At 39.4% G+C, this 25,700-nt stretch overlaps 1 protein-coding gene across 1 annotated transcript in view; it reads right to left on the bottom strand.

The window, feature by feature from the left end:
* Positions 1-25,700, bottom strand: part of LOC134349582 (cullin-5) — an 82,024-nt gene that overhangs the window by 49,753 nt on the left and 6,571 nt on the right. The window contains exons 2-7 of the mRNA XM_063054127.1: positions 20,859-20,968; positions 13,858-13,957; positions 12,828-13,004; positions 8,004-8,145; positions 1,026-1,171; positions 521-601 (exon numbers count right to left, since the gene is read on the bottom strand). Coding sequence (XP_062910197.1) covers positions 521-601; positions 1,026-1,171; positions 8,004-8,145; positions 12,828-13,004; positions 13,858-13,957; positions 20,859-20,968 — 756 coding nt within the window. The remainder of the gene's footprint in view (positions 1-520; positions 602-1,025; positions 1,172-8,003; positions 8,146-12,827; positions 13,005-13,857; positions 13,958-20,858; positions 20,969-25,700) is intronic.

Here is a 25,700-nt window from a genome sequence, read left to right as displayed (position 1 = left end):
CTCCACCATTCCATCGTGGCTGATTTATGCAATGTCTTCAATGTAACCATTCCATGGAAAGCACATTCTTCTTTTATTAAGCAGACAAAAATCTGTACACAGAACATCAACTGTAGCTTCACCAAAAAAGTGCAGAAATTTTCCCTTACTCTTCCTTCCTACCATCAAGCCTGGCATGCCCATTTAGCAGTAAGGATGTACACAGCTGGTTCTCCAGTTTAGGGAAACATGTCATATGACCATAATGCAAGACAAAGGAATGTGACCCAGATAATTTATCTCATCCTTTGAAAAAATAATTGTATTATGCTTTGTATTTCCTCAAGTAATCAATTTTAAGTGGGTGTTTACAATGTGGTTTGAAACAAATGCAATGGCAGAAACCTGGGAGCACAAAAAAAAATAGCAAAAGAGAATAAGCAGAATAAGCAAAGAGATTTCCTTCCCCCCCCCCCCCCAACCTCTACGTACATCCCCTGGAAAAAGATGTAAATTATGAACCTGCATGAGAAAAACTTACAGCCTGAACAGAGTTGCATTCTCGTCTGGTTTCTAAATACCGAAGAGCCCTTTTTTCCTCTTCTTTCAATTTAGCATCAGCCTGTAAAAGGGATTTTACTTGTATTTATTTAACATAGAGCAATTAAGTTTCCCTTCTGCATCTCAGGATGCCAAATCTACAGCAGGTTCAATTTCACTGACCTTTGAATATCTAACTTGAGTGATAATTCTGCATTTGCAGAGCTTATCATAATATCTGCAAGCGTATTACAACTATGAGAAAATTAAAAGCCAAGTTCACATATTTACAATATATATTACTAAACAATGTTCATGAGGGGCAACACTTGAAAGGATTTTCAAGCAAGTCAAATTCAGTGCCAGTTCTGGAACTGCAGCTCAGATCAATTGCATTACATTAACCAAACAGAAATAACTACATTGTTTTTAAATCATCATTCACTCAAACGATGCCATTTACATATTAATACATTATACTTTATCTTTTACTGTATCTAACTTACATATTTCATGTAATTTTGTACACCATTCTGTTGTAAATAAGATGGGGCCTGTGTCCTGTAGAATCTTTCAGTTGAATCTAAATATGCCTTTTCAAAATTATCACGATAAATTTGAAGCTTGTCTTCTGGATTTGAACACAGGTTGACTGCAATTGAAGAAAAACAAAACCTGGTGAGGGAAAAATGTTACACACAAAAAAAAATATCACTTTTGAAAACCAGTATCAGTTAAGTTAGTAACACCTGCTATAAATGAAGGACAAATCAAATTAAAAAGTGCAGAACATTTCCTGATTTTTCTTTTCTCTTTATCATGAACAAATTTATAACTTGTAAAGGAACCTGGGTCTCAGAATTTGCAGTTGCTTAAAAATTCTTCAACTTCAGCCTTCAAACCCAGTTATAACTAATGTCTGGTAGTTAAAACCCTTCTTACACGTAATTTTTTCTTTGTTTTTAAGTGCATGTTGCCTCAATGCTCAACTCCACAATTGGGAAAAACAGTCATAGACCACTGCAGCATAGATGGCCTTAGTCCATGCCACATTGCTATTCTGCCTAGTTCCAACAACCAACACCTTTTCCATGTCCCTATCCAAACTTCTCAAGCGCTGCAACTGAACCTGCATCCACCACTTCCGCTATCAGCTCATTTCATACTCACACCGTGAAATTGCTCTTCAGATTCCCGTGAAATTTTTCACCTTTCATCCTTAACTGATGACCTCTACTTCTAGTCTCACCCAGCCTCAGTGGAAAAGGCCTGTGTGCATTTACGCAATCTATATCTTCATCCTTCCATGCTCCAGGTCCTCAGGTCCTGGTGACATCCTTGTAAACGTCTCTCTTTTACAGTTTTATTAATATCTTTCTTGTAGGTAGATGACCAGAACTGGACAATCCTCCAACTATGGCACCACCAATGTCTTCTGTAACTTTAATGTCTCAATTTGCTGATCCAGTTTACCACATCCAAGTTATTAACATAGATAATTCACATTAAATTTATTACATGCGTATTGAAATGTACAGTGAAATGCATAATTTGTGTTAACACAACCTAACGATGTGATGGAGGCAGCCTGCAACTGTCACCACACATTCTAGCACCAACATCGCACTGCCATGATGCTTTGCAAAATAACAGTAGACAAATAAGAACACAAGCAACAAAATAACAACAGCCAAACAAGCCCTGTTTCCTCCTTCCACCCGTATACTCACATACTTAAGCAGGCCTCCAAACCTAGAACAGGCCATCTTCAGCCTCTAGCAGACTCAGATTTGGCTTGACTTCTCCAGCAGACTCTCAGAGACTCGTGGAATGAGGTTTCCACAGACTTCCAAACAACAATGGACCCAGCACCAATCCCTGCAGCACCCCACTAATCACAGGCCTTCAATCAGAGGCAAACATCTGCTACCATTCTCTAGCTTCTCCCACTGAACCAATGTTGAATCCAACTTACTACTTCATCTTGAATGCCAAGCCACTGAATCTTCTGGAACAGCCTCCATGCAGCACCTTGTCAAAGGTCTTGATGGAGTCCAGGTAGACAATATCTACTGTCTTTCCCTCATCAACTTTCCTGGTAACCTCCTTGTAGTTCTCAAAATTTGTTAGACATGATCTACCACACACAAAGCCATGTTGACTATCTATAATCGGACCCTATCTATCCACATAATTATATATCTTGTCCCTTATAATAATGTACTCATCACTGACATCATGCTCACCAGCCTACAATTTCCCAGAACTTTAGCTATCCTCCAGTTCTCCAATATCTCACCCATGGCTAAGGATGCTTTAAGTACCTCTACCAGGCCCCCTGCAATTTCTGCACTAGCCTCCCACAAGGCCCTGGGGACTTATCCACCTGAATTTGCCTTAAGACAGCAAAACAGCTCCTCTTCTGTAATCTGAATACAGTCCATGACATCACTACTTTTTGCCTCAGTTATATAGACTCTGTGCCCACCTCCCAAGTAAATACAGATTGCAAAAAATATAGTTAAGATCTCCCTCACAGTGAACTTCAATTTTGTCCCTTGCTATCTTTTTGCTCTTAACGTTGCCATACTTTTAAAGTATCCCTTAGGATTCTCCTTCAATTTGTCCGCCAGAGCAACCTCATACCTTCTTTTGGCCCTCCTGTTTTCCCTTCTCTTGCATTTCTTACACTTGTCTCTCCTTCTTCCAAACCAGGGCCTCAATATCCCTCAAAAACCAGGTTTCCTAAACCCGCTGGCTTTGCCTTTTATCTTAACAGAAACATACTGTTCAAACTCTGTACTTTCAATAGTTCTCTTTTGAAGGTTTCCCACTTACCAAGCATCCCTTTGCCAGAAAAATATCTGTCCCAATTCAAACCTGCCAGATACTTTCTGATATCAAAATCAGCTTTTCTTCAATTTAGAATCTCAACCCAAGGACAAGTCCTTAATTATCTTGAAAGTAATGAAATTATGATCACTAGATCCAAAGTCTTCCCTACATACATTTCTGTCATATTCCCTGTCTCATTCTCTAACAGGAGATCCAGTATCGCAAGCTCTGGTCAGAACCTCTATATATTAAGTAAACTTCCCTGAACACATCTGATAAAACTCTATCCCAATCCTTTTACAGTATGGGATTCTAAAATCACCTGTTACCACAACCTTATTTTTCTTGCAACTATCTGCTGTATCTCTACAAACTTTCTTATCGAAATCCAACTGACTATTGGGAGATCTTTAATATAATCCCATTAGCATTGTCATCCCTTTCTTATTCCTGAGTTCCACCCTTATATCCTCAGTAGAGTTCTCTTGCCTGTCCTGTCCAAGCACTGCTATGACATATTCGTTCACGAGTAATGCCAACTCACTCTTTAATGCCTCCTGCTCTATCATGTCCAAATCAACAGAACCCTGGAACATTGAGCTGCCAGTCTTGCTCCTTCTACAACCAAGTCACACGAATAGCTACAATATCATAATTCCACATGCTGATACATGCTCTAAGCTCGTACCTTACAATATTCCTTGCATTGAAATAGACACAATTCAGAACATTAGTTCCACCTTGTTTAACTTTTCCATTCCACCAGCTACTCTGGCACTCTGAATCATATCTACCCCATCACAACTCTAGTTTAAACCCCTGAAGCAGCACCAACAAACCTTCCTGCAAGAATATTCGTCCACCACAAGTTCAACTGCAACTCATCTTGTTTGTACAGGTACCGCCTTCCCTGGAAGAGAGCCCAATGAACCTGCACCATCTCCTTTGTCACGTCAACTGTATTATCTCCCTACTTCAAGTCCAGAGAGACTTGAGAGAGAGAGAGCGCATTTGCTAGGGTGCCCAGAAATTTTGCACAATACTGTAAACTGTTTTGTTTAAACCAGTTCTTGCATGTGTTAATTTTGATTTGATTTGAAGTATATCATTCTCCATTATCTTTATTTGCCCTTGAATATCTGAGAGCCTTAAGTTTTTGTTAATATTGGTAAACATTCAGTATATACAGTACCGTACAAGTCTTAGGCACCCTAGCTGTATACAGTGGCAAGGAAAAGTTTGGGCACCCCGGTCAAAATTTCTGTTACTGTGAACAGCTAAGCAAGTAAAAGAAGACCTGATTTCCAAAAGGCATAAAGTTAAAGATGACAAATTTCTTTAATATTTTAGGAAAACTTTTTTATTTCCATCTTTTACAGTTTCAAAATAACAAAAAAGAAGGGCCCAAAGCAGAAGTTTGGGCACCCTGCATGGCAGTACTTAGTAACACCCCCTTTGGCAAGTATCACAGCTTGTAAATACTTTATGTAGCCAGCTAAGAGTCTTTCAATTCTTGTTTGGGGGATTTTCGCCCATTCTTTCTCGCAAAAGGCTTCTAGTTCTGAGAGTTTCTTGGGCCGTCTTACATGCACTGCTCTTTTGAGGTCTATCCACAGATTTTCGATGATGTTTAGGTTGGGGGACTGTGAGGGCCAAGACAAAACCTTCAGCTTGCACCTCTTGAGGTAGTCCATTGTGGATTTTGAGGTGTGTTTAGGTTCATTATCCTGTTGTAGAAGCCTTCCTCTTTTCATCTTCGGCTTTTTTTACAGACTGTTTGATGTTTGTTTCCAGAATTTGCTGGTATTTGATTGAATTCGTTCTTCCCTCTACCAGTAAATGTTCCCCGTGCCACTGGCTGCAACACAAGCCCAAAGCATGATCGATCCACCCCCGTGCTTAACAGTTGGAGAGGGGTTCTTTTCATGAAACTCTGCACCCTTTTTTCTCCAAACATAAATCTGCCCATTGCGGCCAAAAAGTTCTATTCAAAAGGTTCAAAGGAACATCTAAACAAGCCTGATGCATTTTGGAAACAAGTCCTGTGGACTGATGAAGTTAAAGTAGAAGAATGGGCGAAAATCCCCTAAATAAGAATTGAAAGACTCTTAGCTGGCTACAAAAAGTGTTTACAAGCTGTGATACTTGCCAAAGGGGGTGTTACTAAGTACTGCCATGCAGGGAGCCCAAACTTTTGCTTCAGGCCCTTTTCCTTTTTTGTTATTTTGAAATTGTAAAAGATGGAAATAAAAAAGTTTTCTTGCTTAAAATATTAAAGAATTGTATCATCTTTAACTTTATGCCTTCTGGAAATCAGTTCAACTTTTACTTGCTTAGCTATTCACAGTAACAGAAATTTTGACCGGGGTGCCCAAACTTTTACACAAAATAATCTGCAGATGCTGGTGTCAAAGCAACACTCACAACACACTGGAGGAACTCAGCAGGTCGGGCAGCATCCGTGGAAAAGATCGGTCGACATTGCGGGCCGGAACCCTTCGCCAGGACTGTACAGGGGAGGGGCAGAGGCCCTATAAAGAAGGTGGGGGGAGGGTGGGAAGGAGAAGGCTGGTAGGTTCCAGGTGAAAAACCAGTAAGGGGAAAGACAAAGGGGTGGCGGAGAGGAGGCAGGGAGGTGATAGGCAGCTGGGAGAGGGGGCAGAGTGAAATAGGGATAGAGGAAGGGAGGGGGAGGGAATTACCGGAAGCTGGAGAATTCTATGTTCATACCAAGGGGCTGGAGACTACCTAGACGGTATATGAGGTGTTGCTCCTCCAACCTGAGCTTAGCCTCATCATGGCAGTAGAGGAGGCCATGTATGGAGGATGGGGTGAGAGCCAAAGTGCAGGAAATGGAGGAGATGCGGGTCAGGGCATCATTGATGACAGCAGAAGAGAAACCACGATCCTTAAAGAAAGAAGACATTTGAGATGTCCTGGAACGGAAAACGTCATCCTCGGAGCAGATGCGGCGGAGACGGAGGAACTGGGAGTAGGGAATGGCATTTTTGCATGTGGCGGGATGGGAAGAGGTATAGTTGAGGTAGTTATGAGAGTCAGTGGGCTTGTAGAAGATGTCAGTGGACAGTCTGTTTCCAGAGATGGAGACCGAGAGATCGAGAAAGGGGAGAGAAGTGTCTGAGATAGACCAAGTGAATTTGAGGGCTGGGTGGAAGTTAGAAGTAAAGTCGATGAAATTGACGAGCTCAGCATGGGTGCAGGAAGCAGCACCAATGTAGTCGTCAATGTACCGAAGGAAAAGTTGGGGAGCAGTACCAGAATAGGTTTGGAGGACAGACTGTTCTACATAACCAACGAAGAGACAGGCATAGCTAGGGCCCATGCGAGTTCCCATAGCTACACCCTTAGTCTGAAGAAAGTGGGAAGAGCCAAAAGAGAAGTTATTGAGTGTGAGAACCAGTTCCGCCAACTGCAGAAGGGTAGTGGTGGTGGGGAACAGGTGAGGCCTATTATCCAGAAAGTAGCGGAGGGTTTTGAGGCCTTCTTGATGCGGAATGGAGGTGTATAGGGATTGGACATCCATAGTGAAAATGAAGCGGTTGGGTCCAGGGAACTGGAAGTTATTGAAGAGGTGGAGGGCATGGGATGTATCCCGGATATAGGTGGGGAGGGACTGAACTACGGGTGACAACACTGGACTCCGTCCCTCCCCACGGATCTCCCACCTGGCATTTATCCCTGTAAGTGCAAGTGCTACACCTGTCCCTACACCTCCTCTCTTGCCACCATTCAGGGCCCCAAACAGTCCTTCCAAGTGAGGCAACACTTCATTTGTGAGTCTGTTGGGGTCATCTATTGCATCCGGTGCTCCCAGTGCGGCCTCTTCTACATCGGTGAAACCCGACGCAGATTGGGGGACCGCTTCGTCGAGCACCTCTGCTCCGTCCACCAAAACAGACAGGATCTCCCAGTAGCCACCCACTTCAACTCTGCTTCCCACTCCCATCCAGATATGTCCATACATGGCCTCCTCTACTGCCATGATGAGGCTAAACTCAGGTTAGAGGAGCAACACCTCATATACCGTCTAGGTAGTCTCCAGCCCCTTGGTATGAACATAGAATTCTCCAACTTCCGGTAATTCCCTCCCCCTTCCTTCCTCTATCCCTATGTCACTCTGCCCCCTCCCCAGCTGCCTATCACCTCCCTCATGGTTCCGCCTCCTTCTACTATCCATCGTGCTTTCCCTATTCCTTCTTCATCTTTCCTGCCTATCATGTCTCTGCCTCCCCTCCCCCACCCCTTTATCTTTCCCCTTACTGGTTTTTCACCTGGAACCTACCAGCCTTCTCCTTCCCACCCTCCCCCCACCTTCTTTACAGGGCCTCTGCTCCTTCCCTCTACAGTCCTGGCGAAGGGTTCCAGCCCAAAATGTTGACTGATCTTTTCCACGGACGCTGCCTGACCTGCTGAGTTCCTCCAGCATGTTGTGAGCGGTGCCCAAACTTCTGCATGCCACTGTACATGTGCCCAAGACTTTTGCATAGTACTGTATAATAAATTACAAATGACAAATCTAAAAATATAATTTATAACCCAGTGAATATTTAATCTCTTTCAAATATTCTGATAAAAATTCATTTACCAGTTTTCTTGTTTTATTAATTAGGAAAGCTACATAACCTTACCATAACTTTCCCTGACCCCAATGACAAGCTGCGAGTCAAATGCTTCTCCTAGTCGTTCAGCATGTACTAGCTTCATTGCACTGTCTTGAAGACGATTCTTAATATTTGAAAAGATCGATTCATTCCAGGTATCAAGCATAAGCTGAAAGAATTGAAACACATCCTACAATTAAGAAAATGGATTTTTTCTTCCCTATTCTTTTACTATAAATATTGCAGCTGGGATTTTGTGGCACCCCACCCATGCTCTCAATACGCTTTGCCAGGCAGGGCCTCCCAGCTGAAAGTTCTGTCTTAAAGATGGGGAATGGGATGAAAAAATGTGGCAGTGAACTATTTTTTTAAAACTAAGCCATTCCCCACCATCTCACTGCTCAAAAATATCCAAAACCACTTAAAATCTGGGAAAAAAAACACAAAACTCAATTTCTCAAATAATGAAAAAAAATTAAAAATAAAATGCACAATCCTACAAAAAGTGGGCAGTCCACAACTGGACTTCACACGATACCACCAGGAAGTTCAAGGTCAAGTCATGAAACTTGCACAGGAAATCAAGTTGCATTTCTCAACAAAGTGCAGCCCAATGGAGCAGGTAAAAAGGGTAAATTAATATTTTCCCCCAACAAACCTTTAAATATAATTGTATTATATACTTTTTATATTAAGTTCAGATTGATTTGCTACATTCAAATTAATAAGCTTTGTCAAATATAAAAGATTAAGCTATCTCATCATTTACCTGCACTATGGAATAGCTAATAACATTTTTCAAAGATATTCTGAAATGCCCCATTAGAGGCAATGAGAAACTCTTAGATAGGCACACGGAGGGTTATTTACGAAGGAAGTTAGATTGATCTCAGAAAAGGTTAAAAGGCCAGCACAACATTGTGGGTCAAAGGATCTCCACTGTGCTTTAATGCTCTATCGATCAGTCATATGTCGCATTGTAACAGTAACCTTCAGAGCTTCACTAATCTGCCTCAGTGACCATGTTTCACACAACAGGGAAAAGACGATATCCACAGGTCTGAAGATTAATGTCCAACAAAAAAAAAACACATTAAAATCTGACAGTTGGTGGAAAAACTACAGGAGAAACAGAATAAGCCAGTTACAACAAGGATTATTCCACACTGAAGAAACTATCATTGCTTATAAAGAGACAGAAGACAACACTGGATGTCGGAAGCAGCACTTAACTGCACTGATACCCTCCCATGCACCCTACCTGCTACAATCATTGTAATGGTAGAAATGAAATTATGCAGAACTCTTGTCAAATGTGAACGAGCTCAGAAATTTCTACGATTCAACATCTGCCATAGAATGAGAATCAATTCATTATCACTGTCTTATATGACATGAAGTTTGTTGTTTTGCAGAAGTACAATGCAAAGGCATAAAATTACCATAAAATGCAAAGTGAACAGTGCAAAAAGGAATAATGAGGTAGTGTTCATGGACTGTTCAAAAATATACTGATTAAGAGGAAAAAGCTCTTCCTTAATCACCGAGTACCTCTTGAACCTCCTTCCTGATGGAGTAACAAGAAAAAGGCAGGTTCTGGGTGGCAAGTGTCCTTAATGACAGCTGCCACCTTCTTCAGGCATTACCTTTTGATGCTGTCCTAGATGTTGTGGAGGGTTGTGCCTGTAACGAAGCTGGTTGAGTCTACAACCTTCTGTAGCCTCGTGATTCTGTGCACTGGAGCCTCAATATCAAGCAGTGATGAAACCCATATACACTTGTAGAAATTTGCATGGCTCTGGTAACATACCAAATGACCTCAAACTACTACAAAGTAGACTTCTGGCAGGCCTTGTGATTGCATTGATGTACTGAGCCCAGGACAGTTACTCAAAGATGCTGACACCAGGAACTTAAAGCTGCTCATCGTTTCCATCCCTCAATGAGAACTGATGTATGTTCTGCCAACTTCCTCTTCCTGAAGTTGGTAATTAATTCCGTAGTCTTGCTGAAGTTGAGTGAGATTTTACAACAGCATTCAATCAGCCGATACACCTCATTCCTATATGCCTCCTTAGTGCTATCTGAGATTATAACAACAGATATTCAAAATTTATAGCTAGTGTTTGAATCAGAATCAGGCTTATTATCATTGGCATATGTTATTTTGCAGCAGCAGTACAGCACAACACAAAAAATTACAATATGAAATATATTAAAAATAAATAGTACCAAAAGAGAGGAAAATATTGAGGTAATGTTCATGGACCTTTCATCAATCTGATGGCAGAGGGAAAGAAGCTGTCCCTAAGACACTCAGTGTGCATCTGTAGGCTCTTGTGCCTCCTCCCTAATGGTGACAAAGAACTGAAGAAGGAATCTGATAGGAGAGGAGACTGGACCATGACAGAAACGGATGAAGGCCATTCTCTTCTCCTATCAGATCGATTCTTCTTCATCCCTTTAACCATTTCTACCTTTCATTTTCTAGCTTCTCACTTAATCCATCCCCACTCACCTGCCTTCACCTATCGTCTGCTTGTACTCCTTCCCACCCTTCCCACTTTCTTATTCTAGCTTCTTCCCCCTTCATTTACAGTCCTCATGAAGGGTTTCAACCCGAAATGTCAACTGTTTATTCCTCTCCATCCATTCTACCTGACCTGCTGAGTTATTCCACCATTTTCTCTGTGTTACGCTCATCCATAACTCTACCACGACGGCCCCAAGCTCAGTGCTACAGGAGTGCCAAAAGCTTCAGACACATCATCCCTGGGAGAGGAAGGATCTTCAGTGGGCTACATCTTGACTGAAAGACTGGCCCAGGACAGAGAACTCCAGTGAGCTGCTGTCGGCAGGCTATGCCCCAGCAGGGGTGATGGGCTTAAGGAGAAGATGCTCATCCATGCTGGTTTTGATTAATTTGGTGATGCCTGGGAAGAAAAATTGCGAATATAGTCCAATCCACCAGTTCAAAGCAGCCTGTAAGGGCTCCTCTGCCTCTCTTGACCCTACCTTCATGAAGCCCTCAGGGTGGAGTGCCACATTCAGAATGCTGGGGTGAGTTAAATCCCTCATATAATACATTATTAACCAAAGGTTTCACTACAGCCCTAGCCCATACAGACTTGTCTCAAGCATAGCTATGTCACTACACATGCGCTCTTCAACCTCTTTTTGCTGTAAATCTGGCTACCCCAAAGATACAGTTAGAAGTGGTGTCCTTCTTGGTCTTCATGTACAGCAGTCAGCGACAGTGAATCCTGACTCGTTACTGCCCGTTCGTGTTCCTGTAAACGAGTTGAGAGTTTACATCCTGTCTGCCGATGTGATCCTGCACACCACATTGCTTTTGTCAGTTGTCTTTACAGGCACCATGGTTCTTGTGACAAACTTCCTTAAGGTCGCTGTTGGTTTGTGAGCAATTGTGATGCTGTGAGATTGGAGCAGTCAAGCTGTCATTTCTGATATAGTCTTGATGTAGGGCAAGATCACATGTTTCAATGCATGGTGAGTAAGTTATGCGCGCCTTTCTCTCCTTAGTAAGTATCTTCCTGATGTAGAGGCAAGCACTTCCCAGAGTGAAACATCAACAACTGCACATTAAGGATGTCACCTTGAATGTGATAAAACTACAGCAAGCTAATTGCCAAGCTCAGCAAACACCACGTCAAATGCCTCAACCTGAACTACCAATATTCACCATCCAAGATAAGGAAATGCTAACAGAAAGTTATTTTAGAAATTTATTTATAAAATAATCCATGTAAATCAAGTATCAATAGAAAAGACTGACATCAGTTTCCAAAGCAAATCTTTCAAATGGCCTCTTGCTATGAACTGATAGCCTGTAATTGAACTAGGTTACTAAGCAGTTTTCTGTACCAGCAACCCCCACATATGAGCATTCAGGATACAGAAATCCTCCCTTACAACTCACAAATCAATATTCTTGACATATACTTTGACAGATGACATGGCTTTGCAGTACAGAAAATCACAATATAGCCCATTTTCTAGGAATGCAACACCCCTACAATACAGGGCCATGCATAAACTTTGGGTTTATTTCCCCCTCCATAAATTCCATTGGAGCAAGTTTTCATTCTGCACATTAAATTTTTGGTAGTGATTTGAAGATTTTGAGAGAGAGAGTGCAGAGGAGATTTACCAGGACGTTGTCAGGATTAGAGAGCATGCCTTATGAGGATAGGTTGAGTGAGCTCGGGCTTGTGTCCTTTGACCAAAAGACAAAGAGCTGACTTGACAGAAGTGTACAAGACAAAAGATGTAAGCCTTTAAAGAAGTGAAAAAGAAAATACTATATGATCCTAGAATGTGGAGCTTTCGTGACGTGGAGAGACTGTTGCTAGGTTTTTTCCTTTGCTCCCACTCTCCCCAGTAGAACACAAGTGGCTGCTAGACAACTTTAAAGTCATAACAGGAATGGGCAGTGTACATTGACAATATTCCCATTAAGGTAGCACATATAGAATATTCCCATTAAGGTATCACATATAGAATGAAGGTGACTGACAGATGAACCAAAAAAAATGAAGAATTCCTTGTTTTAAAACAAAAAAAAATGATTGGATTACTAAATGAATTAATTGCGGCATTCAAAAAGTACTTGAAATTAAAGATCTTGCAGAACTTTGGGGAGAGGATAGAAAGAGCTGGATTGCTCCTATATCTTATTGGTACAGATACAAATGATCATAAACTCCTTCCATAGTGCAGTCATTCTGTGATTCTGCAACTGCAGTTGGAACTATATTCCACTGAAGCGACATTTGATAAATTTAAAAGATTTAGGAAATATACTGAATAACATTAAATCCACGTTCCTACCTTTCTCACAATACTGTCTTCTACATTGGATTTCTTATTACTGCCCTGTTTGCCCATTAATGTAATTTCTAACTGACAGAAAGGCTTGGGCAAAATGTCACATTGTGTGAAGAATTTTCGCCATTCTGCAATGTAGGCTTTCAATAGAGCAGTGTCGTCCTGATGACTCAGCACCCTCTACAAAAGAAAACATAATTAACATTTTACGTCAGCTCAGGCAAAAATAGTTGGGTGTATAAAGGTTAACTGCAGACAAATCTGTTTTAAAGGGAAGGAGACACAGTAAAAGCAACAGCTAAACCAGCCACATAACCTTTTCCTAATACTAGTACAACTAAAGAACACTTTAAGGAGTTTCAATTCTTAAATCTTTAAAAGACTGATGATTTCCTTGTTCAGAAAAGGCAATAGAACATGGATGAGGAGAAGGACAATGCACGATTCAAGTATGGGAATTGTACTAACACTGTACTACAGTTGTGAACGGCAATATAGTGAGGGCCAGACCCAGAAATAACAATTTCTTCAGTTGAGATTTCTCATGATTGCCAAATACAGAAATGTCAGCAATTCATTTCTTAAATTAAGCATATAATCCCTCAGCTGCCTCCCTTGCTACTGAGTGCCCCCCACCATCCCTTTTATCTTTATTCCCCACCCACCCTCAAGAAACTTCTACCGTCCCCAGGGAGGGCGATATCGCCCACTTTGGAAACCACAGCCATAGAGCAATGAGAGGAAGAATTAGACTGTCAAGATTGCTCACCAGGGAGCCAGCATAAACCCCATGAGCCAGTGGACTCCTTTTGTATTGTTATAGATAGTAAATTGATTTCCACACACTAGTGCACTTGCATACTATACTTCTTGCATTGAATTTTAGCTGCTAATTTTTATTACTTTTAGTACAAATACAAACAAATTGAACAGGGATCTATGTAGTACATTAGGAATTTTACAATTGAGTATACTTGTTATTGTGTAGGTAACATAACATTCAACAAAAGGAAAAACTAAGCCACAAACTTACAGCTTGAGCTTGTTTGATAAAATCTAAAATATCTTCCTTGAGAGCCTGATGAATTTTTGCTGGACCTTTATCATCCCACAAACAAACGGCATGAACATCTCTATAAAGTAATAATAGTATTTTCAATGCGAAATTCTGCAAAATGTAAGAAATGTTAATTTCAATGAAATTATAGCAGAGGGTACCTAGAAAAAAATTAATATGTTTGCCTTACATTAATGAATTTTAAAAAATTTTATATGACTATAGAAAACAAATAGAAACTCACAAGAATTACAACTAAGGATGATTTTCTTTTGTATTTTGTGCTATAATGTGCAAGTCACCTGCGACTAGAGTTGTGCTGTCAACTGCAAAGTGTTAACATTAGGTGTCTACATCAAAGAAGGCACATAAAAACCTTGGTGGAGTGTAATTTCCTTTTTCAGACATTGGTTGTGTCAGGTATTAGTTCAAAAGAGACTACAGGTACTCAGCAGTACTTTTGCCATCATGTTCTGTGAGCACCAAAATTCATTTAAGAATTTTCAAAACAAGAATTTTCTATAGGTCAGTGGGACTAGGCAGAAAATGGTTCAGCATAGCCAAGAAGGGCCAAAAGACCTGTTTCTGTGCTGTAGTTTCTATGGTTTCAAACCATAAGGCAAAAATGCAACATTTGTTTACAGAGCATAAAAGGTAGAAAATGAAACATTAACACTTTATAAAAATAACATTTTTCAAATCCGTTATGCTTTATTTTTCAAAGGAATTTACAATACAAATACATTAAATCTCTTTTTCAGGCCAGAGTAAATCTCATACATTTCCATACAATAAAATATTTTCAAGATATTTCATAGCAAGAACACTCTGCAAATACTAGAACTTCACATCAGTAATTTCCTTGGGAGACACTAACAACTGTACAAGACTCGGTTAGTAAATCTAGAGATAACACTAAAATAGTTGAATCAGGTTATCAAGAATTACAGGGGTTCTTGATCAGCTGGGTCAGAGAGCTGAGGGTTGGTGAATAGAATGTAATTCAGATAAGTGTAAAGTGTAGCATTTTGGAAAGTCAAATCAAGGTAGGAGTTCACAATGAATGGTCAGGAGTGTTGTAAGTTGAAGTACACGATTCCCTGAAAGTGGAGTCAAAGGTAGACAGAGTGGTGAAAAAAGCATTTAGCATGCTGGCCTTCATCAGCCAGGGCACTTAGTATAGGATTTAGAATATGCCAATTCAGTTGTACAAGTCATTGGAAAGGCAACATCTGGAGTTTCTCTACAGTTTTAGTCAGCCTGCTAGAGAAGAGATGTTACCAAATTGATAATGATGCAGAAGTTATTTGTCCAGAACTCGTGCGATTGAGTTATAGAGCACGGTTGAGAAGGCTTGGTCTTCATTCGTGGGAGCTCAGGAGATGAGAATGAGATTATGAGTGGAATAGATAGGATGTATACACTGACTTTTTCCCCCAGGGTTAAGAAATCAAGAACTAGAAGGCATAGGTTTAAGGTAAGAAAAGAAAGATTTAATAGGAAGTTGAGGGGCAACTTTTGTTTTCTGCACACTGGGGATGGTACATATATAGAATGACCTGCCAGGGAAAGATATAATAGCAATTTTAAAATTCAATTGAACAGATATCTGAATAGGAAAGTTTTAGAATATGGGCAAATACAGGGAAGTGGGACTAGCTTAGATGTACACTTCAGAACTTTATAAAGTTCTGAAAATTAAATTATCATAAATACAAAACACCGGATTCCGACTAGTGTTAAATTACAAATGTTAATTTTCCAATTTAATACTGTAAGAGTACAAATGCAAATACTAAGTTTCAAATTGAACCAAGGTAGTATGAATTAGATTTCTTACTCAGTCTATAAGGATAACACATACAGTATCTGGAATGGAAAGAACATTAATTGCTGCCAAAGGGCTTTTCAGGATTGAATATTGGGTTTAAAAAGCAGCACCACTGTATTCAGAAACTCTCATCTGCAACAGACTGAACAACAGGTAACTGACAATAGATTTCATTCGTCCAAGATGGAAATCTTTTACAATGGTCTTATGTCACATTCCAAAAAAAAAGAATCAACTTCAAAATTAGAAATCTTCTCAAATTTTACACTGAGAATTACTTACTTCCTTTATCAATTTAACCCCTTAAAGTGATACAATTATTGTGTACTTAAAATAATTTGAAGTCAGATGAAACGTTAGTACTTGGATTGATTGAGTACACATAAAATTAAATATTACTACACAACATCCAAATGGTGTTTTATTCTTAACATATTTACTCAGTTTCTTCAATAGATTAGAATATATTGTAAGGCAATATGCACAAAGAATACTATTCCACTGTAAACCTGAGATAGCTTTTTAAAGCAGTTTTTGGTTCAGCCTACTAGGAAAAAGGCAATACTGGAATGGGTGTTGTATAATGAACCAGATTTGATTTGGGAGCTTCAAATTAAAGAATCCTTAGGAGGCAGTGATCATAATATAATTCATCCTGCAATTTGAGGGGGTGAAACTAAAATCTGATATATTAGTATTACAGTGGAGTAAAGGGAATTACAGAGGCATGAGAGAGGAGCTGGCCAAAGTTGACTGGATGAGAACACTACCAGGATTGACAGCAGAACTCCAATGGCTAGAGTTTCAAGGATCAATTCAGAAGATGCAGTATTGGTTTATCCTACAGAAGTAGTATTCTAACGGAAGGATGAAGCAACCATGGCTGACAAGGGAAATCAAAGACATCATTAAAGCAAAAGAGAATGCATATATTATAGTAAAAATTAGTGGGAAGCTTGAGGATTGCGCAGCTTTTAAACACCAACAGAAATTAACAAAAAAAATTGAGAGAAAAGATGAAATATGAAAGTGAATCAGCCAATAATATAAACGAGAATACAAAATGTTTTTCAGATATATAAAGAGTAAACAAAAAGGCAAGAATAGACATTGAACCCTTGGAGAATGATGCTAGAGTAGTAGTAATGGGGAGCAAAGAAATAGCAGATGAACTGAATTAAGTTTTGCTTCAGTCTTCACTGTGGAAGACACCAACAGCATGGCAGAAATTCAGCGTCGGGTGCAGAAGTGAGTGTAGTCGCTATTACCAGGGAGAAAATGCTTCAGGGAAAAGTCAGAAGGTGGATAAGTCACCTTGACCAGATGGACTATATCCCAGAATTCTCAGAGTTAGCTAAAGAGATTGTGGAAGCATTAGCAGCAATCTTTCAAGAATCACTAGAATCTGGAATGGTTTAGGAAGACTAGAAAATCACAATGTCACTCCACTCTTCAGGAAAGAAGGGAGGCAAAAGACAAGAAATTACAAGGCAGTTAGCCTGACTTTGGTGGTTGTCAATATGTTAGAATCCATTAAGTATGATGTTTTGGAGTACTTGGAGGCACTTGATAAAAAGGCCAAAGTCAGCATGATTTCCTTAAAGAAATCTTGCTTGACAAATCTATTGGAATCCTTTGAGGAAAGAGTAGGCAGAATAGACCAAGGACAATCATAGATGTTGCATCCAGAGAAGATTCACAAGAATGATTCTCAGAATTATAGGGTTAATATATGAGGAGCATTTGATGGCTCTGGGCCTGCACTCAGTAGACTTAGAAGAATGGGGGAAGGGGGACTCTTATTGAAACCTATCGAATATTGAAAGGCACAAGTAGAGTGGATGTGGAGAGGATGTCTCCTTTAGTGTGACAGTCTAGGAACAGAGGGCACAGACTCAGAATACAGGGATGTCCATTAACAGCAGAAACAAGGAGGAATTTCTTCAGCCAGAGGGTGGCAAATCTGTGGAATTTATTGCCACAGACGGCTGTGGAGGTTAGGTTCTTGATTAATCAAGGTGTCAAAGATTACAGGGAAAGGGCAGGAGAATGAGGCTGAGAGGGACAATAAATCAGCCATGATGGAATGATGGAGCAGACTCAATGGACTGAATGTCCTATATCTTAAGGTCTTTTGTCTTATGTTGTTTACTTAGATTTAAAGAAGGCTTTTGACAAGATGCCACAGAAGGTAGCTAAACAAGATGTGAATAGACACAAAAGATTCTGCAGATGCTGGAAATCCAGGGTAACATGCACAAATGCTGAAGGAACTCAGCAGTTCGGGCAGCATCAATGGTGAAGAATAAACAGTCGATGTTTCAAACGAAGAGTCTCGACCTGAAACAACGAGACCCTTCACAATTTATTCCTCTCCACAGATGCTGCCTGACCTGCTGAGTTCCTCCAGTATGTTATGTGTCAAACAAGATGAGAACCCATGGCGTAACAAGAAAGATAGGACAAAAACAGAAGATTGGCTGACTGGCAGGAAGTTAAGGTGGTGAGAATAAAGGGGTCCTTTTCTGGGTGGCTGCAGGTGACTAATGGTATTCTGCAGGTACTGGTGTTAGGTCTGCTGCTTTTCACATAATATATTAATGATCTGGGAGATGGAAATGACATCTTTGTGGTCAAGATTGCAGACGATTAAAAGATAGGTAGAGGGGCACATAGTACTGAGGAAGCACGAAGTCTGCAGAAGGACTTGAACAAATAGGCAAAGAAGTGGCAGATGGAATATAGTTTAGCGGAGTGTATGGTGATGCATTTTAGCAAGAAGGAATAAAGTTATAGACTAATTTCTAAATGGCAAGTTCAGAAATCAGAAGCGCAAAGGGATTTGGGAGTCCTAGTGCTGAATACCCTAAAGATCAACTTGCAGGTTGAGTTGCCAGTACGGAAGGCAAATGCTATGTTAGCATTCATTTCAAGTCGACAAGACTTTAGAGGAAGGTGTAATGCTGAGTTTTTATAAGGCGTTATCTAAACCACATTTGGAGTAGAGTGGATTCTGGTTAATTGTGCTATCGTTTAATCTGGCAGCCACTTATTGTTCTTAAAGAACAAAAACCAATTGAGAAATAGCCAGGATTCCCTTCGTTTACTTGCAACACTATGGCATTTAACTGACACAAGAGACTTCCACCAAACATTTTCAAACTAGTACTAGTCGCACTTTCTTATATGGCTGTTAGACACCAAACCATGCTTAGAACAAACAGTTTTTAAATAGTGTCAGTTGCATGTATTTGTGTTCAAAAAGCAGTGATTTTTGTCAAAGATAGCTGGTGAGAAATAAGCGGTAAGAAAATTCAGAACTGTTTTGTGCTTCAAGCATTCAGACTTAAAAGATGCCAAAAACGGCTGGGACTGAAAATGAAACTATTTTACTACTTCAACAAATTAGGCTATGAAGAATTTGAAGTCTTCAACAATCATCTTGAATATTACAATGAAAAGGAAGATTTGAAGGATGCAATTGTCAGAAACATCGTACGAAGGCAGTCCATTATCTGCACTAGGTGTCTGCACTGATTTTGTTCATTTAGTTAATTAAAAGAGCATGGCAGTGCACACTGAATTCCTCTGTCAATAACTATTAGTAACTAATACAGTTTTACAGTACTGTAGTAGTATTAATGGTGTTTTAATTTGTGTACTTTATTTAAATACATAATTTGTTACTCAGTAAAACAGTAAGTCGACTTTGTTGTATGTTTTTAACTATTTCCATGAAACTTCAACTAATTGGGACAGTTGCTTAATCAGGCCAAAATGTAATAGTCCCAATGTGTTCCAATTAACTAGAATCCACAGTATTGTGAACAGTTTTGGGCCCAAGAGCTAAGAAAGGATATGCTGGTATCAGAGAGGGTCCAGAGGGGGCTTATGATAATGAACCTGGGAATGAAAGTGTTCGCATCTCAGGAATGTCTGATAGCTCTGGATGTGTACTCACTGGAGTTTAGAAGAATGAGAAAGATCTCATTGAAAACTACCAAATATTGAAAGGCCCAGATACAGTGGATACAGAGGGAATTTTTCCAATAATGGTAGAGTCTAGGACCAGAGGGCACATCTAGGAGTATGCCCCTTTAGAACAAGTATAGAAGAATGTCCCCTTAGAATAGAGATACAAAGGAATTTCTTTAGCTAGAGGGTGGTAAATCTGTGGAATTTATTGCAACAGATGGCTGTGGAGGTCTCGTCATTGGGTATATTTAAAATGGAGTTTGATAGGTATTAAATAGTAAGGGTGTCAAAAGTTATTGGGTGAAGGGAGGAAATAGGGTTGAGTGGGGGAAAAAAATCAGCATGATCAAATAGTGGAGGTCTCGATGTGCCAAAAGGCCTAACTCTGCTCCTAGATTTAATGATCTTATGGTAAGAAAGTTTGGAGATTTGGGATCTTTGGAATGTTAACTCAAACCATGATTACTTTTACATCAGATCTTTACAGCATATACCTTACAGCAGAGGTCTACCCTATTATTTTGGATAGTTAGAATAATAAATTTTAACTAGCTAGAAAATCACCTACTAAACAATGAGTCCAACACTACCTTACTTTTTGGGTCACTTATAGAAAAAGCACAGTGATCACCATTATTACAGGCCACTCAATTCACAGCAATGGTAGGTTTCTCAAATAAACACACATGTATAATCAAAGTGCTTCAAGTCATAACAACTACTACACTTTATTTGTACCACAGCAATTCTAGATCATAAAATCATAATTCTTTGTCACAGAGTTCTATATCACAAAACTGAACTTTCAGGTTTTAATTTCAACTGAGTCATAACAACTACAGGACAATTACAAATCATCTCCACAAAATTTAAAATTTTTGGCCCAACATGCAGATGCTTCATCTCATCTGAAGGTAGCTGATATCACTAAGCAGCTGGCTCCTCAGACCTGATAGAGTAATTCTGATCATATTTGCAGCATCCTCTCCCACAAAGCCACAGATACCCTATTAAACAAATATATTGCATAACATCCTTAATCTAAGAAACTGGCTTGAATCATGAACTGGCCATGCCATTAGCCAAAAGAGTAGCCTCACTGAACTTGTGTTACATAAAAAAATTCTATCCAATGCTTTTACAATCTCAATTAATTTAATGAAATACTTACGAAAATAAGTCAAACCACTGTTGTTTCGTTACAGATTCCTGTCGTAACAGCTTTAGGACAATGGGGCGCATAAGATCCCATTTGTCCTCAAACTGGAGAGAGCCTTTATTCTGTAAGAAATTAAAGACGATGAGCACTCACAGCATTAATTACTAAGTCATTGATATCAGCATTGCAATTTGTCCACAAACACTTCTGGTTATGGACAATAATTTGGATGAGGTGTGCATTTGATACAAATTACAAATCGGAAGTATCCTTAGACACTTGCAGGTTCCATACTTTGAAAAAGGTGCAAGTAAACAACTACACCACACCCTACCTGGTAGCAACCTCCATTTCCTTCCTTCAGTAACAACTCAGTGCAAGCCACACAACTTGTGCCTTGATGCACCAAGCTGAGCTTGGCTCATCTTTATTCCCCCGCCCCCCCCCCCAATCACAACATCATCAATTTTGCCCTGCATAACGTAACAAAGTATTTTGAAATATTTTCCACATTGAAATGTGTTCTATTAATATTGTTGTTCCCCTTCTCCTGTGACATCACTAACCTGCAGTTATTCTGTCTCCGTGCTCCCAATTTAAAAAATAATCATGTTCTTATCACTTAGTCCTCGTTTCTACTACCAACTCGTTCAGTAATGCATCTGTCCCCTGCCCCAATGACTCCTGTTTCTCTCACTCCAATCTTTTGTGCATCTCTCTTCAGTCACTCAACTGATTTCCTTAAGCCATCTGCATCTCATTTTCTTGAATTCCCTACTTAAAAGCCCTCCCAAACACCTTTTCACAAATTTTAAAACTCTCCTTAAGGCCTACTTCCTGTTACTAATAGCTTGGATTAGTCCTAGTTTTCTGTGAAAACTTTTCTAACAATTTAAGCATTATTACTGTTTTATAGCAAGTTATTGTTAATGGCTAGTTGGCATCAAATGATATCTTGTATCTGCAATGGCACTTTTCCTCCACGTTAGAAGGATATTGGTTAAAGCTGAACCAACTGGAAATCCCATTCATCCAGTTCTGGTGGATGTTAACGCTCCAATATCCCTATCTGAAAATCTATCGATCCACTCATTGCACAGTTTTTGGCTGATAGTTCACAGTGCCTCTTAGAGGTCAGATAAAATTAATTTAAAAATCAGATACTGTTTGTTGTCTTACCCTCGCTGTAATTTTTTCCTCTAATCCTGTGCAGCTGAAAACACAAATTCAATGTGTCAGGAAAAATAGTTCAAATTTGGATTCCATACCTGCATGGCACATGATGCTACGCAATAGTTACGGAGAAAAATATTTCAGTAGTCACAACCCTTCTTTATCTTCAACTGGTCTCAAAGCATATGGAGCTAAAAGTTCAAATTGTATTTTAAAATATGGAAGAATTATTGTATTTCCTCTCTGCTGGCCCACTCACACAACAGCTCATCCAAAATGGCCTCTGCCTCTTCTCACCGAAACCTCAGTTGCCCATGCTATCACTATTCACTCAAATAATGGCCACTACGCTTAAACCTCAATTATTTTCATTGGTCCAAGTAAAACACACGTGCAACAAGACTTGCTCTTTTCAATGGTTCCCACTCTTACACAGATCTCGCTATTGTTGGAAACTGGTTGTCTTGCAATCTTGGATACTTACTATATGATTTTAATAAACCAATAGTATTGTTTCATTGCATTGTGGCAAATGAGTATTATAAAAGGCAAACTAATGCACAATTGCTGTTTATTGCATACTACTGTAGGAAGTGGCCCTGGAAATAATGGATGCACTGGTGGTCAAGTTGCAAAATTCTTTAGATTCTGAAACAATTTCTATAGATTGGTGGACGGCAAACTTAATTCCACCATTTTAAAAAAATGAGGAAGGGGAAAGAAAACGTAACAAATGATGCCAAACATCAGTAGTGGGGTAAGTAGTATAATCTATAGTAAAAGATGCACTGATATAAAACTTGGCAAATGTTAATAGGAGTGGAAATCATGGTTATTTTTTGAAACATAACTACTAGACTAGATAATGGATTACTAGCAGATGTGATATACCCAGACAACATCCAACATAAAAGGTTATTGTACAAAGCTAAAGCACATGCGTTTGGGGGTTATGTACTGAGATGGATTGAGAATTGGTTAACATACAGGTAAAAGAGAAGGAATAAAGATTTTTTTCCAAGCGGTATGTTGTGACTTGAGGTGCTACAGAGATCTATGCTTGGGCCACAGTTGTTCACGATATACGTCAAAGTGGTGGATAAATTAGGTTAATATAGCATTAAGGTGACACAAAGCTCAGATTGCAGGGTGATGGTGGTGAGCTGTAGGGGAATGCAAAGAGATTCCAAAGTAATTGAGACAAGCTAGGTGAGTGGGCAAATACATGCCAGATGCAGTTTAGTGTGGGTAAATGGGCTATTCACTTTGATTCTAAAAACAGAAAGAAATTATTACCAGAATAGTGATAGACAGAGAAACGGGAAGTTGCAATGAAGACTTGTTGCCTTGGATACTTGTCGATGGAAGCAAGTGATCAAGTGTAGCAAATTGTAAGAGGATATCTTGCAGCAGCTGTACAAGGCCATGGTGAGGCTTCATCTAGAGTTATGTGCAGTTTTAGTCTAATTATCCACTGATGTTCTTGCCATGGACAGAGTGCCATAAAATTTTGTTACAATGATAGGACTGATGCACGAGGAAAATTTCTGTTGGGTCCATATGTATTCACTGGAATTTTGATTAATGCAAGGATGTTTCTTTTTTCAGAAACCTATAAAATTCTAGCAAGGTCACAAAAATCAGATACAGGAATGATGTTCCTGATGGCTGCTGAGTTAAAAATCAGGGGCAAGGTATCAGGATACAGAGTCTGCAATTCCCACACTGGCCTTATTTGCCACCTCAGAATCCACAAATCTGAATGGAAGTCAATCATCCTTGATCACAAGTGACTGCCAAATGATAACCAGAACACACACAGTATCCTACAATTAGAAAGGTAAAAACCACTCTACAAAGTCCAGGCTGCAAAGGGCTATGGTAGTGTAGAGGGAAAAGAATGACATGCATTTACCCTATGCTTTTTGAAGCTTCAAGATACTTCAAATGAAATTTTTTTTTTTTAGAAAGTGAAATCATTGCCGTTAGGTGGAAATTGCAATGCACTTTCTCACTTAAAAATATAGATTATAGAATATAGAATTCCATTAAAAATACAGATTATGAAGTTATTAGATCAAAATATGCAATGAGGTCAACAGTGTTCTCACGCAAAGTGAAAGAACCTTGAAATAAATTTCCAAAGGAACATAACAGAATTAGATAGCAAAATTTAGGGCTGAAGAGACAATCAAATGAAAGTTATGCCAGAACAGAAAGGCAAGATAGAATTAATTTAATTGAAGGATCAGATTACTATGAAAACATTTATTTGCTAACCCACTGACTGATTTTTACCAATTCATTTTTAACGTGTAGATAGTGAATTATAACCTTGAGTATTTCAATCCTTGCAAAGTATGACAGGCTGTTTTTATATAAGTACCACCATTAGCAATATAGTGGAGTATTGGAATGTTTAGAGATGCTAGATGCCAATCAAAAAAGGTCATCCCACCTCTTCACCCCATCAGTGGTATCAACGTTCTGATATGCTGGAACTACTGTCATGAATTTGTGGATGGTATTCCATCATTTTCCTGATGTATGCATTGTAAATAATGAAAAGGGAAGTCAGCCATAAATCACTTGCTATAAAATAACCACTGACTAACAAACCTTTGTAGCACTTACAAACACTTGTAAGCTTTTGGTCAAGACATCACCGGGTATTGCCAACAGGGATTTTGGTAAGGCTGATGCTATTGAATTCACAATACAGATGGTCCTTGTCTGATTCCAACATGCCCTATAGTCCATACATGAATGTTCCCATGTTTCAGAGGCCTGGGGTTAATTCTAATCTCAGATGCTGAAGGTACAAATGCTCTCTCTGTAGCTATGCAGGTTCCCCCCATACCCCAAAGACACGTAGGCTCATAAGCTAATTTGTCACTATAACTGAACCAGGAGTACAAGGTAAGAGTTAGATACTCAAGAGTTGATGAGAAGGGGAGAAAATAGGATTAATGTAACTGGAATGTTTGATGGTCAGCAAAGACCCTGTTTTTGTTCAATATAATTCTATGGAATGTCTGTTATGAAGCTGAGGAGGGTTGGACCTCGGAATCTGTCCTCAAGCAACTCCTGCAGAAACATCCTACATATGAAATTTGCTCCAACCACCATCAGTTTATGCACTTCATATGACTCCAATCAAGGATGAATTTTCCCTCAATTTTAAAGATTGGCTTTATTTTCACATGTATATCGAAGCATCAAAACTGCAGGACCCTTTGATGCCATGTTCCATCAAAAACTCACCTTGCAGCAAAGTCTAGAGAAGTTCATGTAGAACCAAACAGATAAGTGGCAAACTATTGGTAAATAAGTAAACTATCAATTTCCTGATGGACTAATGGGAGACATAAATTTTATCTGTCCTCTTCAATGGTGCTGAATTTGACAGTCTTTATAAAATCCAAAGTACTTCAATATTTATTGATATCATGTTGGAAAGACGAAGATGAATCATCCATTTGACACATCTGGTTGATAGTGAACACTTCAGCTTTGTTAACAGCAACTTCACTCTTATAAATGGCATTCATGTGATAGGCTCCACCATCACTGCACATTCACATTACTGTCTCCTCTTAAGCTGTTTCACTGTCTATCAGCATTCAGTATTGAGCACAACAGAACTACTTTGATTTGATATTTCATCTTGCCCTTTGGTTA

This window comes from Mobula hypostoma, chromosome 7 (assembly GCF_963921235.1).
Source record: "Mobula hypostoma chromosome 7, sMobHyp1.1, whole genome shotgun sequence".
Classification (NCBI taxonomy): Eukaryota; Metazoa; Chordata; class Chondrichthyes; order Myliobatiformes; family Myliobatidae; genus Mobula; species Mobula hypostoma.
This window is presented reverse-complemented; position numbering and strand designations above follow the sequence as displayed.